Source organism: Bombus huntii, chromosome 12 (assembly GCF_024542735.1).
Source record: "Bombus huntii isolate Logan2020A chromosome 12, iyBomHunt1.1, whole genome shotgun sequence".
Taxonomy (NCBI): Eukaryota; Metazoa; Arthropoda; class Insecta; order Hymenoptera; family Apidae; genus Bombus; species Bombus huntii.
In genome coordinates this window covers 802450-824296 of record NC_066249.1, presented here as the reverse complement: position 1 = coordinate 824296, position 21847 = coordinate 802450, and the positions used below count along the sequence as shown (strand labels likewise).

At 34.5% G+C, this 21847-nt stretch overlaps 1 protein-coding gene and 1 long non-coding RNA gene across 6 annotated transcripts; one reads left to right on the top strand and one right to left on the bottom strand.

Moving 5' to 3' along the window:
- The first annotated feature begins 158 nt into the window (after positions 1-158).
- LOC126872176 (uncharacterized) lies at positions 159-4425 on the top strand. The gene is made up of 2 exons (XR_007691896.1): positions 159-1898; positions 2046-4425. It is a non-coding gene; the product is annotated as an uncharacterized LOC126872176 (long non-coding RNA).
- Positions 4426-6659: 2234 nt separating this feature from the next.
- LOC126872124 (probable ubiquitin carboxyl-terminal hydrolase FAF-X) lies at positions 6660-21835 on the bottom strand. 5 transcript variants are annotated; one of them, XM_050631700.1, is made up of 30 exons: positions 21708-21835; positions 20099-20311; positions 19621-19885; positions 19294-19519; positions 19062-19196; positions 18815-18971; positions 18414-18737; positions 18077-18334; positions 17901-17999; positions 17500-17771; positions 17208-17409; positions 16797-17126; positions 16377-16711; positions 16058-16298; positions 15845-15982; positions 15450-15719; positions 13610-15369; positions 13333-13506; positions 13124-13265; positions 12736-13040; positions 12402-12652; positions 12154-12329; positions 11884-12080; positions 11679-11806; positions 11425-11591; positions 11084-11349; positions 10734-10984; positions 10470-10672; positions 10125-10390; positions 6660-10033 (listed from the first exon to the last, which is right to left on the bottom strand). In XM_050631700.1, the coding sequence occupies exons 2-30, from the start codon at positions 20162-20164 to the stop codon at positions 9856-9858; spliced, it is 7782 nt and encodes a 2593-aa protein (XP_050487657.1). In that variant the 5' UTR covers positions 20165-20311; positions 21708-21835; the 3' UTR covers positions 6660-9855. The 5 variants fall into 5 exon arrangements, with proteins under 5 accessions (XP_050487657.1, XP_050487661.1, XP_050487662.1 ...); XM_050631704.1 differs by having other exon boundaries at positions 10749-10984; XM_050631705.1 differs by having other exon boundaries at positions 10470-10663; positions 10749-10984.
- Positions 21836-21847: the final 12 nt, after the last annotated feature.

The window sequence follows — 21847 nt, the reverse complement described above, 5'->3', positions numbered from 1 at the left end:
AAGGAAAACATATGATTAAATGACTTCCATAGTCTCCACGATAACTCCTATTGCCAAGATAACCTCGGGAGAGGTAGCGTGTCCAGTAGTATTACAGATAAAATTATTTGCTTTATCCAGAAACCGTTTATCTTTACAGAGTTAGTGAAAGACGCGTGTGTTGTCCTGAAAGGCGGAAGATGAATCGCTCGCTGTATTTTGAAATCAACACTGGGATGTAATTAACAATTATTGATATAATTAATGAACATAACGATACCCGTTATATGTAATGTGTCCCTCGCTTCGACTTAAATTCTGTTCTATCTCTATTCCAATTCACTTTTATGATCATCGAGCGTTAATTATTTATTGTTGTTGCTATCCCTGCAAATAGTTATCCAAGAAAATTTTATTTTAGTTATATGGCGATACATGTATACGCGCTATCGACTATAAATATTAGCACATATATAGACACTACATATATAGACTCGTTATATCTATTGGACAAATCTAACAAATTTTAGTTTATCTCATATATTATGCCATAAGGCACAAATCACGCGGATGAAATAGTAGACTTATTGCGAAGTAATTAAAAATGAGAGCTACGACAAACATTCGATTGATACCAAATACACATGCTACAAATATCTTAAAATTTCTGACTAATAGTGTATACCATAGAGGATTGCAGACTTAGCGTTTCATTAATATGTTACAAGAAATTACGATTGGCAAACCAATATAGCGTAGTTTCTTTATAGATCTCGAAAATTTATTTAACACGAGAGATTAACGATAAATCGATCGATATCAATATCGATCATTCATCGTCGAATTTTATTCCACCCCTTATATCGTAATCATGTGTGTGTGTGTATCATATGTATGGTATGTACAAGAGGTTTTAGATTAGATTTTCATTATCACGCGATTAAACGAAATTTTGTTGTGCTAATGAATGAGGCGTCACATTGTTAAATGATCGGAACCGAATGGGAAATATCTGTGATTCATTACTTGATACGACCGATAGTATATAATAATTACGTACTTATCAGTCAATCCCATGGTTATCTAACTTACACAACTTGAAACTTTGAAGTCTGTTGAAAGGACAAAATTTCAAGGACAACGGGTAAAAATGTTCCATGTCGATAAAAACACTTATGCAACGCTTGCCAAATAGTTTTTCAGTTACGAATATCTTTAACAAATACATATCTTACACGAGCAAAAGTAATCGTAACCCACGTCTATCGGTATTTATGCAAGACAACATTTTTTCTTGTTTTGCAACATAGTGGCAAAAAACTTTGATAGTCGAAATTGAGACAAGTGAACTTCAAACTTTGTCGATTGCAACGAAACAAAGGGGATGCAAAAAACAACAGACGAGTCAATTAAATTCTCCTCTTTAAACGGTATTTCGTCGCTAGATTACGAGTGTTTATGTAGATTTATACTCTTATGGAATTTTTGGCCCGAGATTTCTTTCACTCGATACTCCGGTCAGCAATAATCGAAGAGTACTTGCAGAAGACACCGTGAGTGGTAAAACTGAAGAATTTTCTTTTTCTTATTGAAAAATGTTCTAACATACCATACCATAGTATAGCATTTAAGCGCAATTAGCCTCTCTAAATAGTTATCAATAATGCTAGAAGATGGTGTCAGTGGCACGTCCAACGTCGCCTCTGTAGTGTAAAGAGAAATATAAGTGTCAGCTAATAATAATAATTGTTTCTTGGCTTTTGTCTATACCATCTATTTAAATAAATGGAACATTGAGTTTTCTTTAAAACTAAGAAGTGGCACGTACAGAGTTTCCTATATATACACTTTCCTTTTTCATGAATTTGGGATACATTTTTATTTTTCTGAATTACTAACTTTGCACTATGAAATTTTCTGTAAGTATACAAAGAGCTGACATCTATTTATTATACATATTGTATTAGAAGTAATACGCAAAAGATTCTCAGAAGCGCTAAAGATTTTGACGTCAAGTATCAACTATGTATTAAGATAAATTTGTTTTTAAATTTTTTCGGTCACAGTGAAACAGAGAGGATGGAGATGGAAATGAAGAAGATCGATTAAGCTGGTGTTATTCCTCTTTTTCAACCATACTTTATTACATTCTGTTAGAAATAATACACAGAAGATTCTCAGGGGCGGCGAAGCTTTTCACGCCGATCACGCACGAGGTGAGTTTGTCGTTCGATCGAGAAATCGAGGGCCCCGTGGATCGTGTGGCGAACCGTTGTCTGCGACCCCCCGAATGAAAACGATCGATCATGCACTGTTAAATCGAGAATATATATATATATATAATATAATATATATATATATAATCTTAATTAATATTTGTATTAATGAGAGTCTGCGAGAGACCATAAATATGATTATATATATATATAGAGAGAGAGAAGGGCACGCCGATTTCTTTTCCTTTGTCTCTCTTTCTCTTTCGTATTTTCTTAGGATCGCAGACTCGGTTGGCTCGATTTGCGATTAACGTTCGAGTAAGTAAAATGCTTACGTAAATGCGCCTATTTGAAAAAACGAATAATGTCACAAAACGACGTGAGCGTTTATCTTCGGTTTTTAGCCACTCTTATAGAGTGTGTTTTTCACTCGGTTACGTTTTCTTTCTCATCGTGCTTTTCATTGTATATCTCTCTTTCGTTTTGTTTCGATTTGTCCATCGATCGATCCAAAAATCACATATACGCGACAAATTAAGAATATCATACTTTATTGTTTCTTTTTACCACTTTTTGGTATTACTTTCGTTTGAACGTCAATATATGTATTTGGTGTTCGATTACGAAGCAAGTGTTAGTTTCATTTCGAGTTCCTTCGTGGATCCCTAAAGGTAGACATCCGTCGATTATTCAGATAAGAAATCTTGTGATACGGTATTCTCGTGATAAGCTTCATTCAATAAATATTTTTTCCCTCTCCAATGAATATGTAGGTGAAGAAATTTCTCAATTTTATCCCAAGGTCTCGGATATCTCGCGAAATTGTCTTGGGAATTTTTCCCGAGTAATTCTCCTCTACTGAAGGATTTTCTCTTGGAAAAACACCCGAGAGAGGTTCGTCAAATTTCGATCGTCCTGGACCACGATGATCCCTTACGAAGATATTAAAACCATATATTCAATCTTTTCTTTGAAAAGACCTAACAATATCGTACACACGAGGAGTGCGATCTTCGTTAATAAGATCTGATGAACGAAAAGATCGAGGAACGTAGAATTAATAACCCGACGATCCTCTACAAGAGGAAACGTTCAATGTCGGCAGATTTTTCGACTCCAGAAAATTCTTGGTAACCGAGGGAACGATGATCCAACAAGAATCCATGATCGTTTCACGCTCGGAACGAATGAAAAGGGAAAAGACTCAAGGTCGACGAGGCACAATCTATTGAAGCACCATAGGTTCAGGGGCACGGGCGCGCGCGCGCGCACACACACACACACACACACACACACACACACCGCACGGTGGTTTATCTCGACTCGATACGAATATAATTAATAACGCGCGAAAGTGGAAACGATATCGGTCGTTATCCACATTTCCGTGCCTCGATTGAGAAAAAACGCGGCTCAACGAATGACGTAGGCAATTGCAAGCGAAAATTACGTTATTTAGCGAGTGAAGAAAGAAGATATATGTTTGATACAAAGAAACGAGGAATATTCTTAACGATAGTGTCTTCAGAAAACTTCATTTTCCACTGAGAAAAAGTTTTGGTCGATGCAAGTCCACGAGACGATTTTATCGTTTCAGAGTAAATAATAATTTATTATTACCCTTTCCTTTATGACAATCTATTCATGGTCTGACACGACCAATGTTCTTCTTTCCTTTTTTTTTTCTTTTCTCTTTTCTTTTATTTTATATTTCCTTTCCTACACCGCATAGAATTCTCGTATTAGTAAGTCCTATTAGTTAATGCCTGCACAACGCAGCTCTTTGAAATAAATACAGAAACAGATAACGAAAACGGCTTCGAGGAATGCGAGCAATGTTCTATATTCGTCCTGCGAATATCACTGAGTTGTCCTTTATTCACTGGCTGTGTCACAAGGAACACAATTCTTTTACTTGGAGTCTTTTTATAAACCTCTTCTGGCAGTCGTTTTCGGTACGACAAACACCAAACGATATTCCGCTACGAGACACAATGAATTTTGTGCAGTTGTGATGACAGTGTACGACCAGCGAAGTTTCATCGTCGACCATTTCTAATAAGGAATTTCCTCTTCTCCTTTCCTCTTCCTTTTATTTTTTTTTTTTTTTTTCTTTTCTTTTTTCTCAATGGCGACGATCGTAATTGCGCATCGGGAAACATGTCGACTGTGGCTCGATCGAAAGGTTTATTAGTATAGTCCTAATATAGGACAGTGAATATTAAATATTCTACTCGATATTATCTGTGGTATCGTGTAATACTTCGTAAATCTAACGATTAGAATTATTCTACGGCGCTGTTAATCGAACCGAGCGATCATTCACTTCCGATAAAAGTTCTTAATTCGAATACATTTCAAACAAACAGCCACGATTATTAATTCTCTCCGCGTACAATTCTATCGTTATTTTCATATGGTTAAATACAATCGTAATTACTATTAAAGATCGTGTCGTTTCGTAGACACAACCGCACGAATCTCATTGCAAAAATCGTGTGCAGAATTTAATGAAAGAAAACAAATATTTACTTCCTTACGCACGAACATAATACCATCTACCGACGTAACAAAGAAAAAAAGAAAAAATTTAACAAAAGCGTGTATTTGACGGACACAAAGTATATACACACTATCTTTTACATTTGGTTTCGTGCGGAATCAGCTTGAAACCGACTGGCTTGATTATCAACGCCCTCAGACTTGTCTAGCGAAATTTCACGCTTCATTTTTTTCACGCTGTGTTATCTTTGATAGAGAGGCATTCGTCGCGCGAGTGGCGAAGTAGAGAAAAAAAAGTACGTTTTCCAATGTCCAACGTCGATTTGGAACACGAGTTCAATCTTTATATAATCTTTAATTATCTACCGACTAAGTTTCCATACTGTACTCGATCGTTTCATCATACGAATGCCGATGTCGAACGACTTTATTCGTACACACGTGAGCAGATTCACGTGAAAGAAATCACAAGTTCCGATGGAATCACAAGCCTCTGTTATTTTCTGAGAAGCTTCCGTCGGCCCTGCTACGATCTCTCTTTTCTCCTCGTTACCACATCTCTTTCTTTTACGCGTTCCAAACAACAAACAACAAACAAAAAAGAACAAAGACATCCGACAAAAGTAAAAATGGTTCCGTCAACATTCTGTTTGTAATTTCTTCATTTATTTAAATCATCTCTTTAGACACGTGCTGAAACTGAGAACCGTAACAGGGATTTAGATATCTTTTTATACGCTTTATAATCTGTAAAACAGGCGAAGGACGATCCATCTGAATCTACAAACGCACGATTAGTGAAAAATTAGTGAAAAATTCCTACGAATAAAGTGATTACTAAATAAGACGTTTAGATTACATGAAAGTATCAAAGATATAATTAGAATAAGGTCATCCGAAGATTATTCGACGTCTTTTTCAAATGGCACTTCACCTTAGTAAAATTACTAGAAAGTCAATTTAATAGATTCCTTTCTTTTTCCTGTCCCCCTTAGCCTTATATAGATCAATTCGTAAATAAAAATGGATCGTCCCGTGTGTATCGATCTTTCTTAAAATATCAATGAACAATCCGATCCAAAACATTCGCGAACGGAATTCAATGACAAGAGAGAAAAATGTGAACTTATAAACTTCTGCTGTATCGGATAATGCGGTTGACATTCTAAAAGCGAAGAACAGCTTCTTGCCAGCGTTAACCCTTTGCAGTCCAATTTCTTTTCGCGTGTAAAAAGACAGTTTGGAATAAATTAACTTTCGCGATGCCACTATAATCGATCTACCATTATTCCTTGCGTGCTGCTACGCTATGAAATTTATCCGCGATTTATTTAAAGTAAAAATCTACCATTGGTACAACATTTTCTAATCTATCGTGAACATCAGCATCCAAAGTGTTAGATGTTATTTCTCGTCGAACAAAGAAAATGCTCCAAACGAAAGAAGAAATGTATTTTCGTTAAATGATTAAATGGAGCGCAAAGGGTTTTGGCAATGAAATCAGTACGCGTGTAAATTGTAAATACATTGACCGCTTAACGAGGTAGTTTCATTGTTGAATCATTTCGTTCCTCCTATCTTTTTTCTCTTCTTATTCTTTTTTTTTTTTTTTTTTGTTCGATTTCTTTTTGTTTCATTCGTATCGCCTTGCTTGTTTTACTTTTTTTCATTCTCGAAATAGCCTCGGAGGAAGTTGTCAAAGGCAAATGGAGAAACACGAACACCACGAAAGTAGCGGATGTGTCCCATGGTAGTTTCTGATACCATCGAAAAGACATGCCTCGAACGAATGCGCGTACATGTTTATTAGTTTCTTGGAAATCTCGTTTTTCCTTTACGTCGTTTTATTTAAAACAAAAAGAGAAGGAAAAAAAACAAAATCGTTTGAACAATCGTCGTACTGGAAACAAAAAATACAAAGATTTCGAGAGATACTCTACGCTACTAAATGAACGAGGTTCGTTAATCTCCTTCCGTTTATTTAATTTTACTGACTAGAGCGTCGATCGAGTTAATACATAAAATTACCTTTACAACTAAAACTAAACGAACATCGACGAGGGACTCTTTTCTTCTCCTCCATCTTTTTTTTTTTTTGTATTTTCCTTTTGTCATTTTTTTTTTTTTTTACTTTGTGTTTTATGAAATTTCACTTCACTTGGAGTTCGAATTATTGTAACTGCTTCTCTTTTTTTATCTCATTTCCGCGTCTTTTTCGTTTTTGTGTACAATGTGTCATTTTCTTCTTTGCTTAAGCATGCAACTGTATAACTTTACTTTTTTTTTTCTTTTTTTCATTGCTTCACATGCATTTGCCTTTGATTTTGATTAACGCGTCGTATCAGTCACCTTCGCTTATTATCAAGATTTGAATATATCGTTTTCTTTTTCGCTTTTGTTCTTGTTTGTATCATGTTTCATCGTTGTTGTTCTCTGTATAGTAACATTTCGTGCAAAAAAGAAAATGTATAAATGTTGCATCCGACCGTTTTCTTTTTCCGTCGACTATAAAAAAACAAGCGTGTTTATTCGCAACTACCGCATTAAAAATGACCGGCAATCTTGATCGACTCTCGTAGATCCGTCACAGTTTCACATAGAATTCGTAGTAAATATGAGAATGTTCGATAGTTCGATGAAATCGCTCGATAAGTTTTCGGACAATAGTTATATAAATCATGAATTAGAATCGTGTACCCGGTTGTCTTACATCTGTTTTTTCCCCCTTAATGTCCATATCTTTCTAGCTCTATCATCGCTCGTTCGAGAGAAATAAAAGAAAAAAGAGAACGAAATATGAAAGAAAGAAAGAAAAAGAAATAATGACACTACTAGTAGTATTATATCATGACACAAACTTCGAGGTTCGATCACTTAAATCTGATATTGATTGTTAGAAGGTAATCAAGTTATGTATATCATACAAGACGTGTTACGCTTATTCTTTCAGCGATACAATTAAATATTAAATAATTATAGACTACATTCTCTCCGTTAACAAAAAAATTGAACTTAGTATACAGTCTGTGTACAAAAAACCAGGATTTACAATAGCATACTAACCTCAATGTATAATAGGAATATAATAATTTTTATCACATATAAAAAGCAGTTGCATATGTACATATTCTGAGTAAGATTAGGTACCATTATTATTATTTTTAACCGATAGTAGCTATTATATAATTTGGTACACTGTTTAACGTAGATATTTGATAAATACGAACAGTATAATCAATATGTCGTTATTTCCTGGTGTCTTGACATAGTCGTTGATTTTCTCATCGCACGAATTCCTATGTATACACACGGCTTGCTTTATATCCTCATTACACGTGACTTTATTTTCTCTTTTTCTCCTCCTCTTTAGTATTATTTATATAATATCTATATAACACATGTTATTTAATAAGTCAGAGCTATGGCCAGTTCATACGTTAAAGGATCGCAGTCATCGTTTATTCTCCCATGTTTCGTCGTTTATCCGTTGTATGCCCGATAAAATGCCGAACAGTATACAAGCAGTATAACATCTAACACATCTGTCCTTTTTCTTGTCGACTGAAAACTAAGAATCGATTTATAATACTGCGAAAAGACCACAGCTCTTTATTCTTAACGATGGATCGTACCTTAGAACGATACAAATTAGTGTTTTTTCTTTATATTTGTTTCATACCCTTTTTGTGTCGCTACCGTCACGCTTTCTTCAATTCCTTCTTTTTTTCTTTTTCCTTTTTTTTATTTGTTTTTCATTTTGTAAAAATTTGGACTTCGAACAAGGCTTATTTTTCTTCCTCGCGGCACTGCGACTCGTTATAATAAACACAAACTGATCCATCCATTTTGCCTCCTTCTTTTTCTCTCTTTTTTAATATCCATCTTTACTATTTAAAGTAGAAACATCCCGTCATAACTGTCGTTTCTTATCCGAATAACTTTTTAGGCGGTCAACTGCACCGTCCACTTAAATTTCATTCGATCAAGTTCTTTTTCGTTAATTTCTCATAAATAGCCGAAAAAACATAACAGACAAAAATATAAGCAATGAAAATTTGAAGCAACAACTCGATTCTTAAATAACTATCTAAGATACAAAATGGAGTCGCATGATATCAAAGACACAACTCTTCTTCTCAAATTTGATGAACTGAAAGAAAGCACAATGGGAGGCATCTTATTGGTGTATGTTTAGATTCTCATACAGCACAAACGTCTGCATCAGAGGAGTGGCTTCTCTCTCTTTATTTTTCTTTCTTTTTTCCTTTTTTTTATATTTTTTTTCTTTTCTTCTTTTTTTGATACTCGAGATTAAGTACAAGGAAATTTTTTCGTTTACTTCGTCTTGAAAGACTAAAATAGTGAAATATCGATAGATGTGTAATTTTTCTTTTCTCTTGACTTGTTAACTCTGCTCTCTTTTCAATTAAATCGGAAACTACTGTATTTTTTAGCCTTATCCTTCGATCGTTAGAAAGTTTCATTTTTTAACTTTTTATTAGTAACAAATTTACATAGACATACGGAAAGTTAGGTTCTTTTTTTTTTATACCTTTCTTTTCTATTCGGCAGAGACGGGATTCCATAACACTATTCGCTATACATTTATACAATCTTATCGTATTCCTACACTTGAATTCGTATGCATTAATCGAGGCAAGTGTAATTCTTATCTAAATTGTTCTTTTTTCCTCTTCGTATCAATTTCTCTTCAGAAGATTTCTTTCTACCAAAACAACCTTCCTTTTATCGAAATTCAAAAGCACAAATTATTATATAGATGCAAAAAATGAGGAATGCACGAACGTTAGGAGTAAGAAAAAATTACGATGAGAATTCTCGTTGCCTCAACTAATACGTAGAAATTCTGTTCTTACTTATTTAATAATCGCCTGCTGTTTCTAACATCGTTCTTTTTTTCTCAATAGTGCAGATAGCTATGCCACATCATATCATTCATGAAAGTAACTGCCCACAATAAAACTCAGGTTGCAAATGCAAGTTCGTGAATACCAGCAAATAAGAACAAATCTGCGAGTTATATCTGTACAGGTGCCTCTATCGTTCGGCACCAAGCTGCTGGCGCAGTAATGTCTAAATATCTTGAAACAGTTTCACCGAGGCAGCAACTTGGTAGAACGTCAATATGTAGCGTTCATTATGGATCCTGGCTGGTATTTTGTGACGACTCACAGTTCTGTGGACTATGTAACTGATGAGCTGGTGGTGTGAGTATAACCGGGGATTGGGACCAAAGGGGAGTATGAACTGGAGATGGTCTAGGCTGAGATTGTTGTTCCTCTTGCATTTGTTGCATTACAGTGACGTCAGGATAACTGAAGAGAGAAGCAATAATGATTTATGTTTTAAATAAGGACTGTATAATGATAAATGAAATTGAATAAAATTGCTGTTTTTGAATCTTACCCTATACATCCCCATACTAAACTACGTCTCGATCGCAATATGTCTCTATTCTGTGGTTGGTACTTCTCTGTCTCCTCAGTGCAATCTTCGCTTGCATCCTCTACCTCCTGTTCTTCATCCGGACAAAGTTCGCATGCTCTTTCTAATGTCTTCTTCGCGCTATTACTACGCTCCAAAACATAACCATTCGCAGAGTCATTGGATTGAGCTGGTGGAGACCAATTACTATACGCATGAGTATATGGTGCCGCAGAAGCATACGGTCTCTGAAAATAAAATCGATATTGTTTAATATATGAATCTCTTCTTGTAACTTCATAATCAGCTATTATTATTGTTCAATACTTTATCGAGTTCTTCGTGAAGCCAGTCGGTAGCGTGTATCCACTTCCTCTTCAATTCGGAACTATGATGCAGGAGCTGATGTGCAGGTCGACACTTACTGAAGAGCTGCACCATGCATTTAATGCATTGATAACCTCTTTTCTGATAATGATGTTTACTTCTTTGTATTATCTCGAATAAACCTTCTCTTTCATCTGGTACACCTAATGACAATTACATTTTACGATCTCATGTTTTAATGCCTCTTAAATTAAAAACTTATACCTGCAACAGTTGTACCTTTCAGAGCATTGTGAACACGATGAGTTTGCCACGAGTCCTCCATAAGAAGTACAGCAAGTAATAGGTCAGTATGATGTTTTATTTCATGTGCGAAAGAAAATCCAATCTGCCATAATAATTCACTGAGAACGGTTCGTGACACGTGAGGATTCTCCCAACAACAATATTGCAATAATTTCACTGTATCTTCAGTAACGTTAACGTCTGCATCTTCGATCAATTTTTTCATATAACTAGATGACAAAAATTGCAGTTTGTACCAATATACTTTATACTTTACATATTTACCTTTTATCTATATTTTAAACGCATTTTATTTAAGAAATACCTACCTGTTCTTAACAAAGAGAATATCTGCTGCCTGCGGCTGAATAGGCATCAAATATTCATTTTGACATGCCGGGTCACCATATGGGTTTGGTAAAGGTGCTACACCTGACTGTGCAAGACTCGAGTGTGCTTTCGATGACACGTCGCAACAGCGTATCAACATACTAACTACCTGATGCAATTTAGTTAATTCAGGATACTGATATTTTATCGTAGGTCCGGGTCCTTCGTCGATAGCAACCAACATAAACGTAACCGGCACATTTAACTACGATAAAAAACAATTATAAATGGCATAATCTTATTAAATGATTTTACATGAGAAAAACAATGTATAAGTTACCTTAAGCAATTGGGCTTTTTCAGCTAGACCAAGCGATGCATATGTGTGAAACAGAGAGAAATAATGTGGTAAATGACGACCATGATCTGAGATTTCACGGTGAAGTAAAGAAAGTACTGCATGCAATAAATGATCACTGAGTGTTGCTGTTGGATCTAAAAGTATAGCTGGAAATAAAGATTTATGAACAAATATTTCAAATTATATCTTATTAATCTGTTTGAAAGAATGATAAATATAACTAAAAGTCTTACTTGGTGCGTTTAAACTAGGCGGCACGCATGGGCCATCCAGTAAGGAAATGTGTGCGAGAAATACCAAAATTTTGAGAAATGCCGTTCGAACTTCTGTACTAGGACAGCTCAAAAGATATTCGCAAAATCTAAAGACAATAAATTCATTTTGTTAAACAATAAATTCTCTTATATTGATACATGTATACTCAAGAAAACCCAATACCTATGTGGATGATTAAATAGGACATTATGAGCAAACCAGGATCGCACTGTTTTGCTACTACGTAAATGATGACAAACGATGTCATACCAATCCGTTGCGTTACCGCGTAAAGTTTTCTTAGTATGAAAACCTGTGTAAAACAGGAATCTCGACGCTAATTGCACGGATAGCATTGCAAGTTCTTCCTGCTCTGGATTCTACAAATATAATTTTTAAAGATTATATGTTTGATACAAACGTTGAAAAAAATTATTTGCTAAATCGACTTACAAGTTTTTCATTCATATTTTGTCTATTGATGTTATGGGGATTACAAGATACAAGTTTTTTAATAAATTGAAAATATTCTGCGCTAAACTGGTTTCGATTATGCATGAACTTGATATTCTGTTTTCTGACACTATATTCGATAGCTGGGGGCATTTTCATAACTCCTAGTTTCGTATCTAAAAGTTATAACATTTTTATAGTAAGTAAATATAACTTTTTAACAAACAAGAATTTCAAGCAGTACTTACACAAGGATAATTCATTAACACTTTTCATTAAAGAATTTTCTTCTACATCTAATCTGGTATAAAATAACATATAGGCATTCCACCATCGTTTTTGTTTTCGGTAACTCATTCTTTTAAGCATATGATCAAATACTTCTCCCAAATAATCACCACCAAAACATTGCGACTTCATTTCTTCCTCTTCCTCCATTTTACATTCCGTAACATCGCCATCGTCGAACTTATACCATTTTGCAACGCCATCATTTTGTCTAATACAAAATGCAATAATAAACAAATATGTGTTAAACCATTATGTAAATATTAATGTGTGGACACATAAATATTTCAATACCTATGTAGGATATACGAATAATAATGACCACCACTAGCCTGGCCACTATGTACTACGATGCCAGTTAATTGATATTTAGTACAAGTCCCTTTCACCGATTCCTCGTAATCACAGTCTATAACTTCTCCCTCCAGTTTAGCAAGCCCAGAAACAGTATAAGGTTCCATATCCAAATCTCTTGGAAATTCAAAATAATCATTAAATTTTATAGCACAAACTCTTTCGTAATCATATTCAAATCTTTTTAATTGTATCGCTAAAACAGGTGGCAACTTCTTTACACATAATCGTTTTACTGTTACGACCTAAAAATATAATTTGTTAATAGAATATGTAATAAAAGTCGTGAATTATGCGTAAGTGCTTTACAAATATATGAAGTTTATACCTTTTTATTACATTTGTCGCAATGATAAGCATCTGCACCTTCCAATAATTCTCCTTTCACATATTGTTCAAGAGAGTCCAGTAAATTACTATGATTCCTAATATCCACGCTTATCAAACTAAACGGCTCCTCCTTGGAATATCTGAAGATAATGTAATGCGGTATTACAGTTTACCGAAAAAAGCAAAATTTAAGAATTAAGAAGGTACCTATGAGGGCAACCTTTGCAGATTTTCTGGTCACTATATGAACCACCAAGAATCTTGCTCATTATCTGTTCATGTCCTAAGGCTTTCAGTGCCTCATCTAAGCTTTCCACTAAACTCATAAAAAATTCTACTGCATCTTGTTGTTCTCTAAGATTTACAGGCTCACCTTGAAGTCTGAAAATAATATTAATAAAAACATCAATAATGACATGAAGATGATAATTACACTTGGACAATTGTACATTTAACAATATTTACAATGTAAATGTAAACTTACTTAAAATGTTTCCAAAGACCTCTAGGTATATAATATTGTAATTTGCTATATGCTAGATGACCAAAGATTGCTTGAACTTGCTTTAAAATACCAATATTATATTCCTTTCGAGATTCGTCTGCTCCACATTTTTCTTCATTTGTATCATTATCGTTTGCTTCTATCGTTTGTTCTCCTTCAATTCTTTCTTCTCCAGAAAAATCTTCGTTCAAATCTGTCGCTGCACCTTCCGCAGCCAAAAGTCCGACTCTTATACTTTCAACCATGTACAATTGTTGTAATACTGAGTTCATGTAACAAGTTGCACCAGCGTTCTTTAAACCTACAAAGCCTTTCAGTGGCCTAAGCCCGACTGGTGGTAAATAATCCCATTCTACTAGCGGTTCATCTCTCTCAGAGTAGAACATATCAGTGAGCATTGTGACTAGAAGTTTCATGTTAGGTACACAGCCTACACAAAGACCTACAAGTAAATCAAATGCTGCGCTAGTCGATTGAGGAGTCGTGCATACTGGGCTCGCTTGCGAAGCACTTAGCTCTCCAGTGCTACGCAGTTGCAGCATAAGACGCGATGCAGGAAATACAAAATCTTCGACTAATTCCTTGATCAAATTTACGCCGTGTTTTTCATCAGAGCCAAGTTCAAACTTTTTACTCGGAGGTAGAAAAGCTAGTAATTCTTTAGTAAGACCAAGATGACCTTCAAGGACAGCTTCATCGACTTGACTTTCTCCAGTTTCTTTAACATTGTCTCGTACTTTCTTTAACCATGCTATTTCGATGTTCAATAATGTTTCAGCAGTCAGAAGAGGACATCCTGACATGTGTGCAAAGTTTAGCAGCCTACATAAAAGCTGAAAATACTCATGACTCTGTTTTGCATGCTCCATAACCGTAGTGTTTAAAACAGTGAAAAGTAGCGTTATTGCAAAAAGTAATGGCTGATGACCACTACTGTACCACGTTGATATAAGAAAAAACTGTTCAGCCGCAGCCATTCTAACCACTCTCGATGTACTCAAGAGAACAAGATCTATCAAAAACGTATGCCACATTTTATCTCTTGATAATGATTCTAACGCAGTTGGATTCAGTACCAAAGCGATTGTCAGAACTTCTAATGCTTCTTTACATACTAACACATCGTTATTGTCAGGATTATTTGACGTTTCCTTTTCATTTATTTCGTGAAGTGTATGGAGCATCTCAGCAGAAGCATTTATATTATTTAAATTACCTGTCGATGCTGCCCATGCTAGCCTAATTATGGCACGAATAGTAGCTACGTCTGGTAGCTCCCAGGAAAGGGCTTGCATAAAAAGTTGCCGACATTTGTCAGATTCCGCTGCTCCACATAACATTCGAAGCGCTAAATGCTGCGCCAAGTTCGTTGCTACGCTTCTCAACATATACTCAGTATTCTGATTAGGTACACTTTGTAAGGCTTGTTTCAAAACCGCTACTGGGCCTCGATTGTTGTGAACATGATTATCATGGTTTTCCGAAATACCAGCTTGCTGCACTTCATCCATTACACAGGCCATCACATTACCCACTGTCGTTAATAAGAGTTTACATAATTTTAACACCGTTAAATACGCTGCTCGTTTAGTAGTTTCGTCTGCATTTGGTAGAAATTTATTTTTAGTTAACATTTCAAGAATAACACCAGCTTCGCCACTTTTTATAAAGTTGCACTGAAACTCAAACGCTCTTTCTGACATTGGATCTAAAACTGGCATTAATAAACTATATAAAACCTGAAATACAAATAATTTATTACAAATTACCCGAGAGGTATACATAATAAAAACACATATAAATGTTACAAAAACTTTACCTCTAAATTGTATAAAACTTGGCTAGAACTTGCAGTAAAAAATAAAGAATCTACTGTAGTATTTTGTTCATTACAAAGAGCATTATCTAAATTGTCGTCTTCTTTGCAATGACCGAATAACGACTGCAATCGTGATACAGTAAGTGTATCTGGTGGCACCAATTGTAAAAGGTTCCTTGCACCATCGCGTAATTGCGCATGTTGAAGACTACATCCAAGATCTGCTAACTGAAAGAAGAATGTAGCATACTGCGATCTTTGCGATATGACCTATAACAAAAACAGGAAACTTTTAAATTTTCAAGTTATAAGATAAACATCTAGAAATAATATTGCACTTATAATGTATTGTATAAAAATCTTTTTTTTTTATATGTGAACGCAAATTAACATACCACTCCGGGTAAACTATTTTCTGCTTCTGCATCTGGCCCATCATATGGATGGTGTGGAGAACTGGTAGAACTATCTGAGCTACTATCTGGCGAACTCGGTAAGTTGCTGTTTACTTGACTTAGTTTTGCAGACAACAGCTATATGAAAAAAATTTTATTCTTTAATTACTCTGACATTACTATGTTTTACAAAAAATAGATATTAATATATACCATCTTATCCCTCAATGGAGTTTGAGAAAGTAATTTCCTGTCATCTGTTGACTCCAAAGGTTCTCCATTAAGAAATAAGTCAAGTTTTACATTTGATCCATTTGCCTTAATTCTGCGTAATATTTGTCGCCTTAATGACCCCAAAGTGTCGTTGCTATGTGTAAATATCTCTATATCATCCACATTACGACCAGGATTCGCAAAACGAATGATAAGAGATAGGTGTTTCCCACGAACTGCTCTGTAATCAAATAAAATAGAATATTATTGTTATTTTAGAAAATTCATCATTTTTACAAATAAATACAAATATTAGTACCTATGTAATGGCAATATTTTTCGTTCTCCTGGAAATGTCGTATCACATTCATTTATATATTCCTGTAACACTTTCATAACACGGCACATTTTCATAGCTTCTATTTTAATTTTATTTGACATTTGCTGTTCGCGTTCTTCCCTTCCTTCAAGGTATACTTTACTCAAGACAGATACAGTATCATAATGTGCTTTCAATCTGTCCATACACTCTCCTATATATGTCACATGAAACGCCAAAACTGATGACTGAAGTCGTGGTCCTAAATTAGTATTCACTTCTTTTAATAATTCTATAGCTCGATTTGCTATTTCTTCAGGGCTATTGGTCACGACCTGAATAAATAGAAGCATAAAAATATGTAATGACACAAAATACTATTACGATCATAAAAAATAATTAGTATTAAGTTTTACTTACGCGCCACAAATAATCTGTACCAATTAGGTCAACGTCATCCATTAGAAACGTTCTCCTTTTTAATTTTAATTTTCCTTCCTTAGAATTGACTGCCTTGAAAAATCTTTCGTAACATTTGATACCACTTTCCGTAAGTAATGTCGGATCTAATTGTAATATATTATTTTGGAAAAAGTCCTTATTTATTGCTGGATCAAGATCTGGTTCATCTCCCATTAATTTTGAAAACCATTTGAAACATGCTTCACGATCGGATACAAATACACCTTGTTCAGCTAAACATTGCCAAATTTGTTCAGCTTGATCCGCGCATAACCATAGTTGACCATCCTACAAGAAAAACAGATATAAACAAAATTATAAAGATCTACAACAAGTCATTATTACAAAATAAATGAATACAAATGTCACCTTCAACAAGAAACGGAGGAAATTAAGTCTTTCCTGTACTTGCATAATATGATTGTAGCGACCATCGTGCATGTAAGTATTTCCATCAATGTCTGGATTTTCCTTAACCAACTGCCGCATTTTATCCATATAATTTGTTAAACTGTTTGTCACGAGAATTACTGCAGAATGTTCTGCTTGAAGTCGTTCTATAACATCTTGTCTGTAGAATAAAACATATTAGAAATAATGCCAATTGTAAATTGCTTTAAGTTAATTATTAACTTCTACATCACTATTTAAATAAATATACCTATAATGATGGTTCCGTTGACCATGACATGCTATATTAGGGTTTGGTTCATAAAGGCAGCATATTTCCCGAATTTGTTTCAACGCAGGCAAAGCCCACTTATCACTATTCTTTAGTTCTTCCACGCATTTGTCTAACCAAATTGTCTTTTGAGCATCCCTTTCTTGTGAACACGAATAATCAAGAATTTTTACATGAGCATTTAATGCTTGATCCATTATTTCTGTAGGCACCTCGTCAGAATGAGCCAAATTCCAAAAAAGAGTTAACACCTAATATTAATGAAAAATACAATTAAGCTTAAGTAAAATCAATAGTATATTTTATATATACAGTGATACGAAATTTTAAATAATGTAAAAATGTAACAATGTATAAATATAATGTAAACATAAAAATACCTTATGTGCCATTACACCATCTTTATCATCTTCTGCTAATCTCCGAATTAATTCTAGTAATTTTTCTCCTTGTTTCTTATTAGCAGTCTTCCAACTCATCTAGAATAAGAAAGATTTTAATTGAGTTATAATAATCAATAGAATAAGGATTGTTATAGTTTCACAATATTGAACACCTGAAAACATTCGAATAAGTGGTCAAGTTGCTCAGGACTAAAATCCCAAGCAAGTTTGGCTAACAAATCATGAACATTTTTCACAATAGCTTCGTGTTTCCCGGCTTGTGCTGCCCAAACAGCATCTAAATCTTCTAAAGTTAATGCTCGTTCTTTTATAATAAAGCGTAAAATCTTTTCCAACTTTTCAACATATTGAGGCTGATGTAACGAATCTCTTAAAACAATTTCTAATACTCCGTTTTCCTTTATCCATTTCTATATAAACAGAATAATATTATTTATCAATATTTGTCGATATGATTTACAAATTGAAACAAACTTTAATTAAACCTACAGCCATGCATTCCGCAGTAAGCCATTCCTCTTCTTCAACAATTGCATTTCGATGTTGGTAAAAACTAACAGTGGCGATGACTTTATTTACTTCATTTAAAGCATTCATTTTTCCATTAAATGAAGAAATTTGTAAGAGTCTCAATATCATTTTCAGTCTCAGAATTCCCAAATTTTTAATCATTTCCTCTTGGTGTGGTACTCGTGAAACTAAACATTTGGCGGCTTTGATTATAGCTGATATTGCATCATTTTTTGATTCATTTTTCGCCTCCTTCTTTAATTCCTCATCAGTTAAATTATTCAAAATTACAGGCACCATTTCCTATAAACATAAAAATGTCCAATTGGTATAGATTCAAATGTAATTGAGTTGTTTAATACCTTTCATAAAATGCTTACCACAATAGGCATCAGATATTTAACTATTGTGTGAACAGTAAGTAGTTCATAACATAAACCGAAAGGTCTGATTAAAGCGTAAATAACTGGTACTGTTAAATTTCGGCCGCTCTGAAATCTAGAGAGCAAAATTTCAAATCCGTTAAGGCTTCCAAACCTGTAAAAAAAATTAAGTAATTTATAATTTATATGTCATGTATAAAATATAAAATCATAAAGAAATATTATAATAATATCACTTATCAACCTATTTATGAGATCCACTAGCCAACCACGAGGACTTCTTGAATCAGGAGGTGGCCTTGCATAAAGCTGTTCATCAGGAATATCACTTCCTGGAGGGACAGTTTCAGAGACCCTTGCAGCATTAAACGTATGAAATCTGAAATAAAAGTTATAAATCAGTATAATATCAGTAATACAAAATAAGAAATTAAAAATAACATATCTTCAGTTACATAGGAAAAAATGTAACTCACTTATTACTAGGATTAAAAACCATTGCCAGCAAATCAAGAAGAGGAAACCAGTCCTCATCTAGTTTCAGGATACATAGATCCACTAACCGCTCACAGTTTGCATTAATACAATTTTGAATGTTCATTTTCCAACTACTTACTGCATCATCAGTCAATATTTTGGTAAAAGAAATAGTGAGTCCTTCTCGAAAAAAGCGTTGACACGCTTCACTTTGTACATCAATTCCTAAGTACAAATTTGCATTTATTGTTACATTGAAACAAATCATTAATTTATATTTAATTATTTACTCGATTAAATAAAATTTCGAAATTGCTTATTATAACCTTTTTTACAAAGATCGATACTGGCTTGTAACAGGCACTCTAACTCTTGTTCTGGCAGAACTGGTACAACCCATCGTGGACTAGATATTTTTTCATGAAGCATATTGAGTTTTGCAACAGGAAAATCTGGCTCGCCATGGAGCTGATTACTATCCTCTACTGAAGCTAAGGTATCATTGGTGCATTCTGTTTGTACCACATTCTCCGTGAGTTGAAGTCCCGACATTGTGTCAGCTAATTGTTGTGGGCCCGATGGACTGTGCATCTATTATTATACATATACACAATATTAACTCAATAATATGATATGATTTAATAATGTAAATGCATATAAATTCACATTATAACAATTATACATAAAACAATATGGTAAATTTTGCAAACGAAATTTACTTTAAATATAGCTTAAACATAGTTTAAATACAGTTAGTTTAAATGAACGATATATGACTAACTAATATAAAAATAAATTATATACCTGTGTACTTTGCTGGCTGTCAGGAGGGTCTATGCCTACTCCTTGGCCTCTTGTGGCAATCGTCATTTTGTACGCTCTTTGCTATATTCCAATTGTCTCAATATCTTTTGGTCCAATAATCGCACCACCAATAACAATCATCCAACTCATTCACTGACATTAAATATAATTATACCCTAAAGGCCTTGTTTGAATAAACTATACCTACATTATCTGAAACAAAATAATAAAAGTTTCATAAAAAAAAAGACTAAAATTTGTACAAGTTATTGTAATAATATTAGACATTTTCAAATATAATCTTTCAATACAGATCTAACAATTAAGAAGCTATAACAATAGTAGGACAATAAATATTACTTAATCTTGTAGAATACTTATGTTAGTAAAGAAGTTTTACAACAGCTTAGTATATCCATCAAATATTAATTCCCTCATTATTCTATATATCATTAACAAGTGTACTGTTATTTATAGTCTAATACTGTATAAATATAAATTCTGCAAAAAACGGGACGGGCCGAAAACATAAAATAGAAAAACATTGAAAAACATTGAAAAAGTTAGCCAATTGGAAAACTAGAATGGACGAAAAATCCGTAAGATAAGAACCATGTAATTCGAGCTCGCCTCGAGGGACACCGGTAGGTACACCGTCAATATTTCAGAGTCGAGCAGCAAAAAATTTTAACGAATTTAAATTTTCTTGCGGAGGAAGAACAACATAGATAACGTAGAACGTTTCGCACATTCTATAAATCGTATGACAGCATGATCTTATTAAGGTTTCAGCTAACAAATTTCAATTATTCGCCTTGATCTGAGCGAGGAAACGATTCTTTCATAAACGTTTACTAGTCACTCGGATTCGCACGTAAACCAGTAAACGAAACTAATAATCACGTCCAAGGGTCTCTGTATTTCTTTGGAATTTCGCAATTCATGAAAGGTACGATGTCATGTCGCGAATTATTTCTCTATCTCTTTCTCTCTCCGGGTCTGTCTCTCTCGCTCTCCTCTCGATCTCTTTCTCTCGCTGCTTCTTTTTATTTCTCGGGTGTAATCGTCAAACGTACCGAACTGTCAACCGTCAAAAATTAGAATCAGGAAATGAGCAACCCGTCGTCTGCTTCCTGCCGATCGAAAACCATCATCGTACTTAAAGAATTTCACGAACGATCGTCGCTAAATTAGCTTGGAATTACGCGTGAAATACGTATACGGCGTGCTTACAAAGGACTTAACGTCGAGCGGCGACGAGAACAGAAATCTCGATGTTTCTCATCTATGCGCCACTTCTTTCCACGAACAGTCAGATTTCTTTCGATAATTAGAGATAAATGAATAGATCCCACGTAACCGGTACCTATGCAATTTCAACAATCCTCGGTGTGTCCAGGGAGCAACTATTTTCGCCCCGTTCACTCAACCGGGCCACCTCCGGACAAAATGGCGGCCATCCTAACGATTAGCATTCCCGTATTAAAGAAAATCTTTTACAATTTTCTTCCCGAGAGTAATCCCGATTCCGTTAAACAACGTGCCGTAACACACAGAACGTTCCTATTATCACCGATTATCGCATCAAACTTCTATCGGGTAAACGCACCTTTACATAGTAAATGGTGGTAGAAATTTGTTGCACTTTTTGACGTGACGTTGTAGAACTCACTGGCGAATCTGTAAACACGACTATCTTACGGCGCTACCGTCGTCCCCGAGTTAAAACGACCACTGACACTACATTCA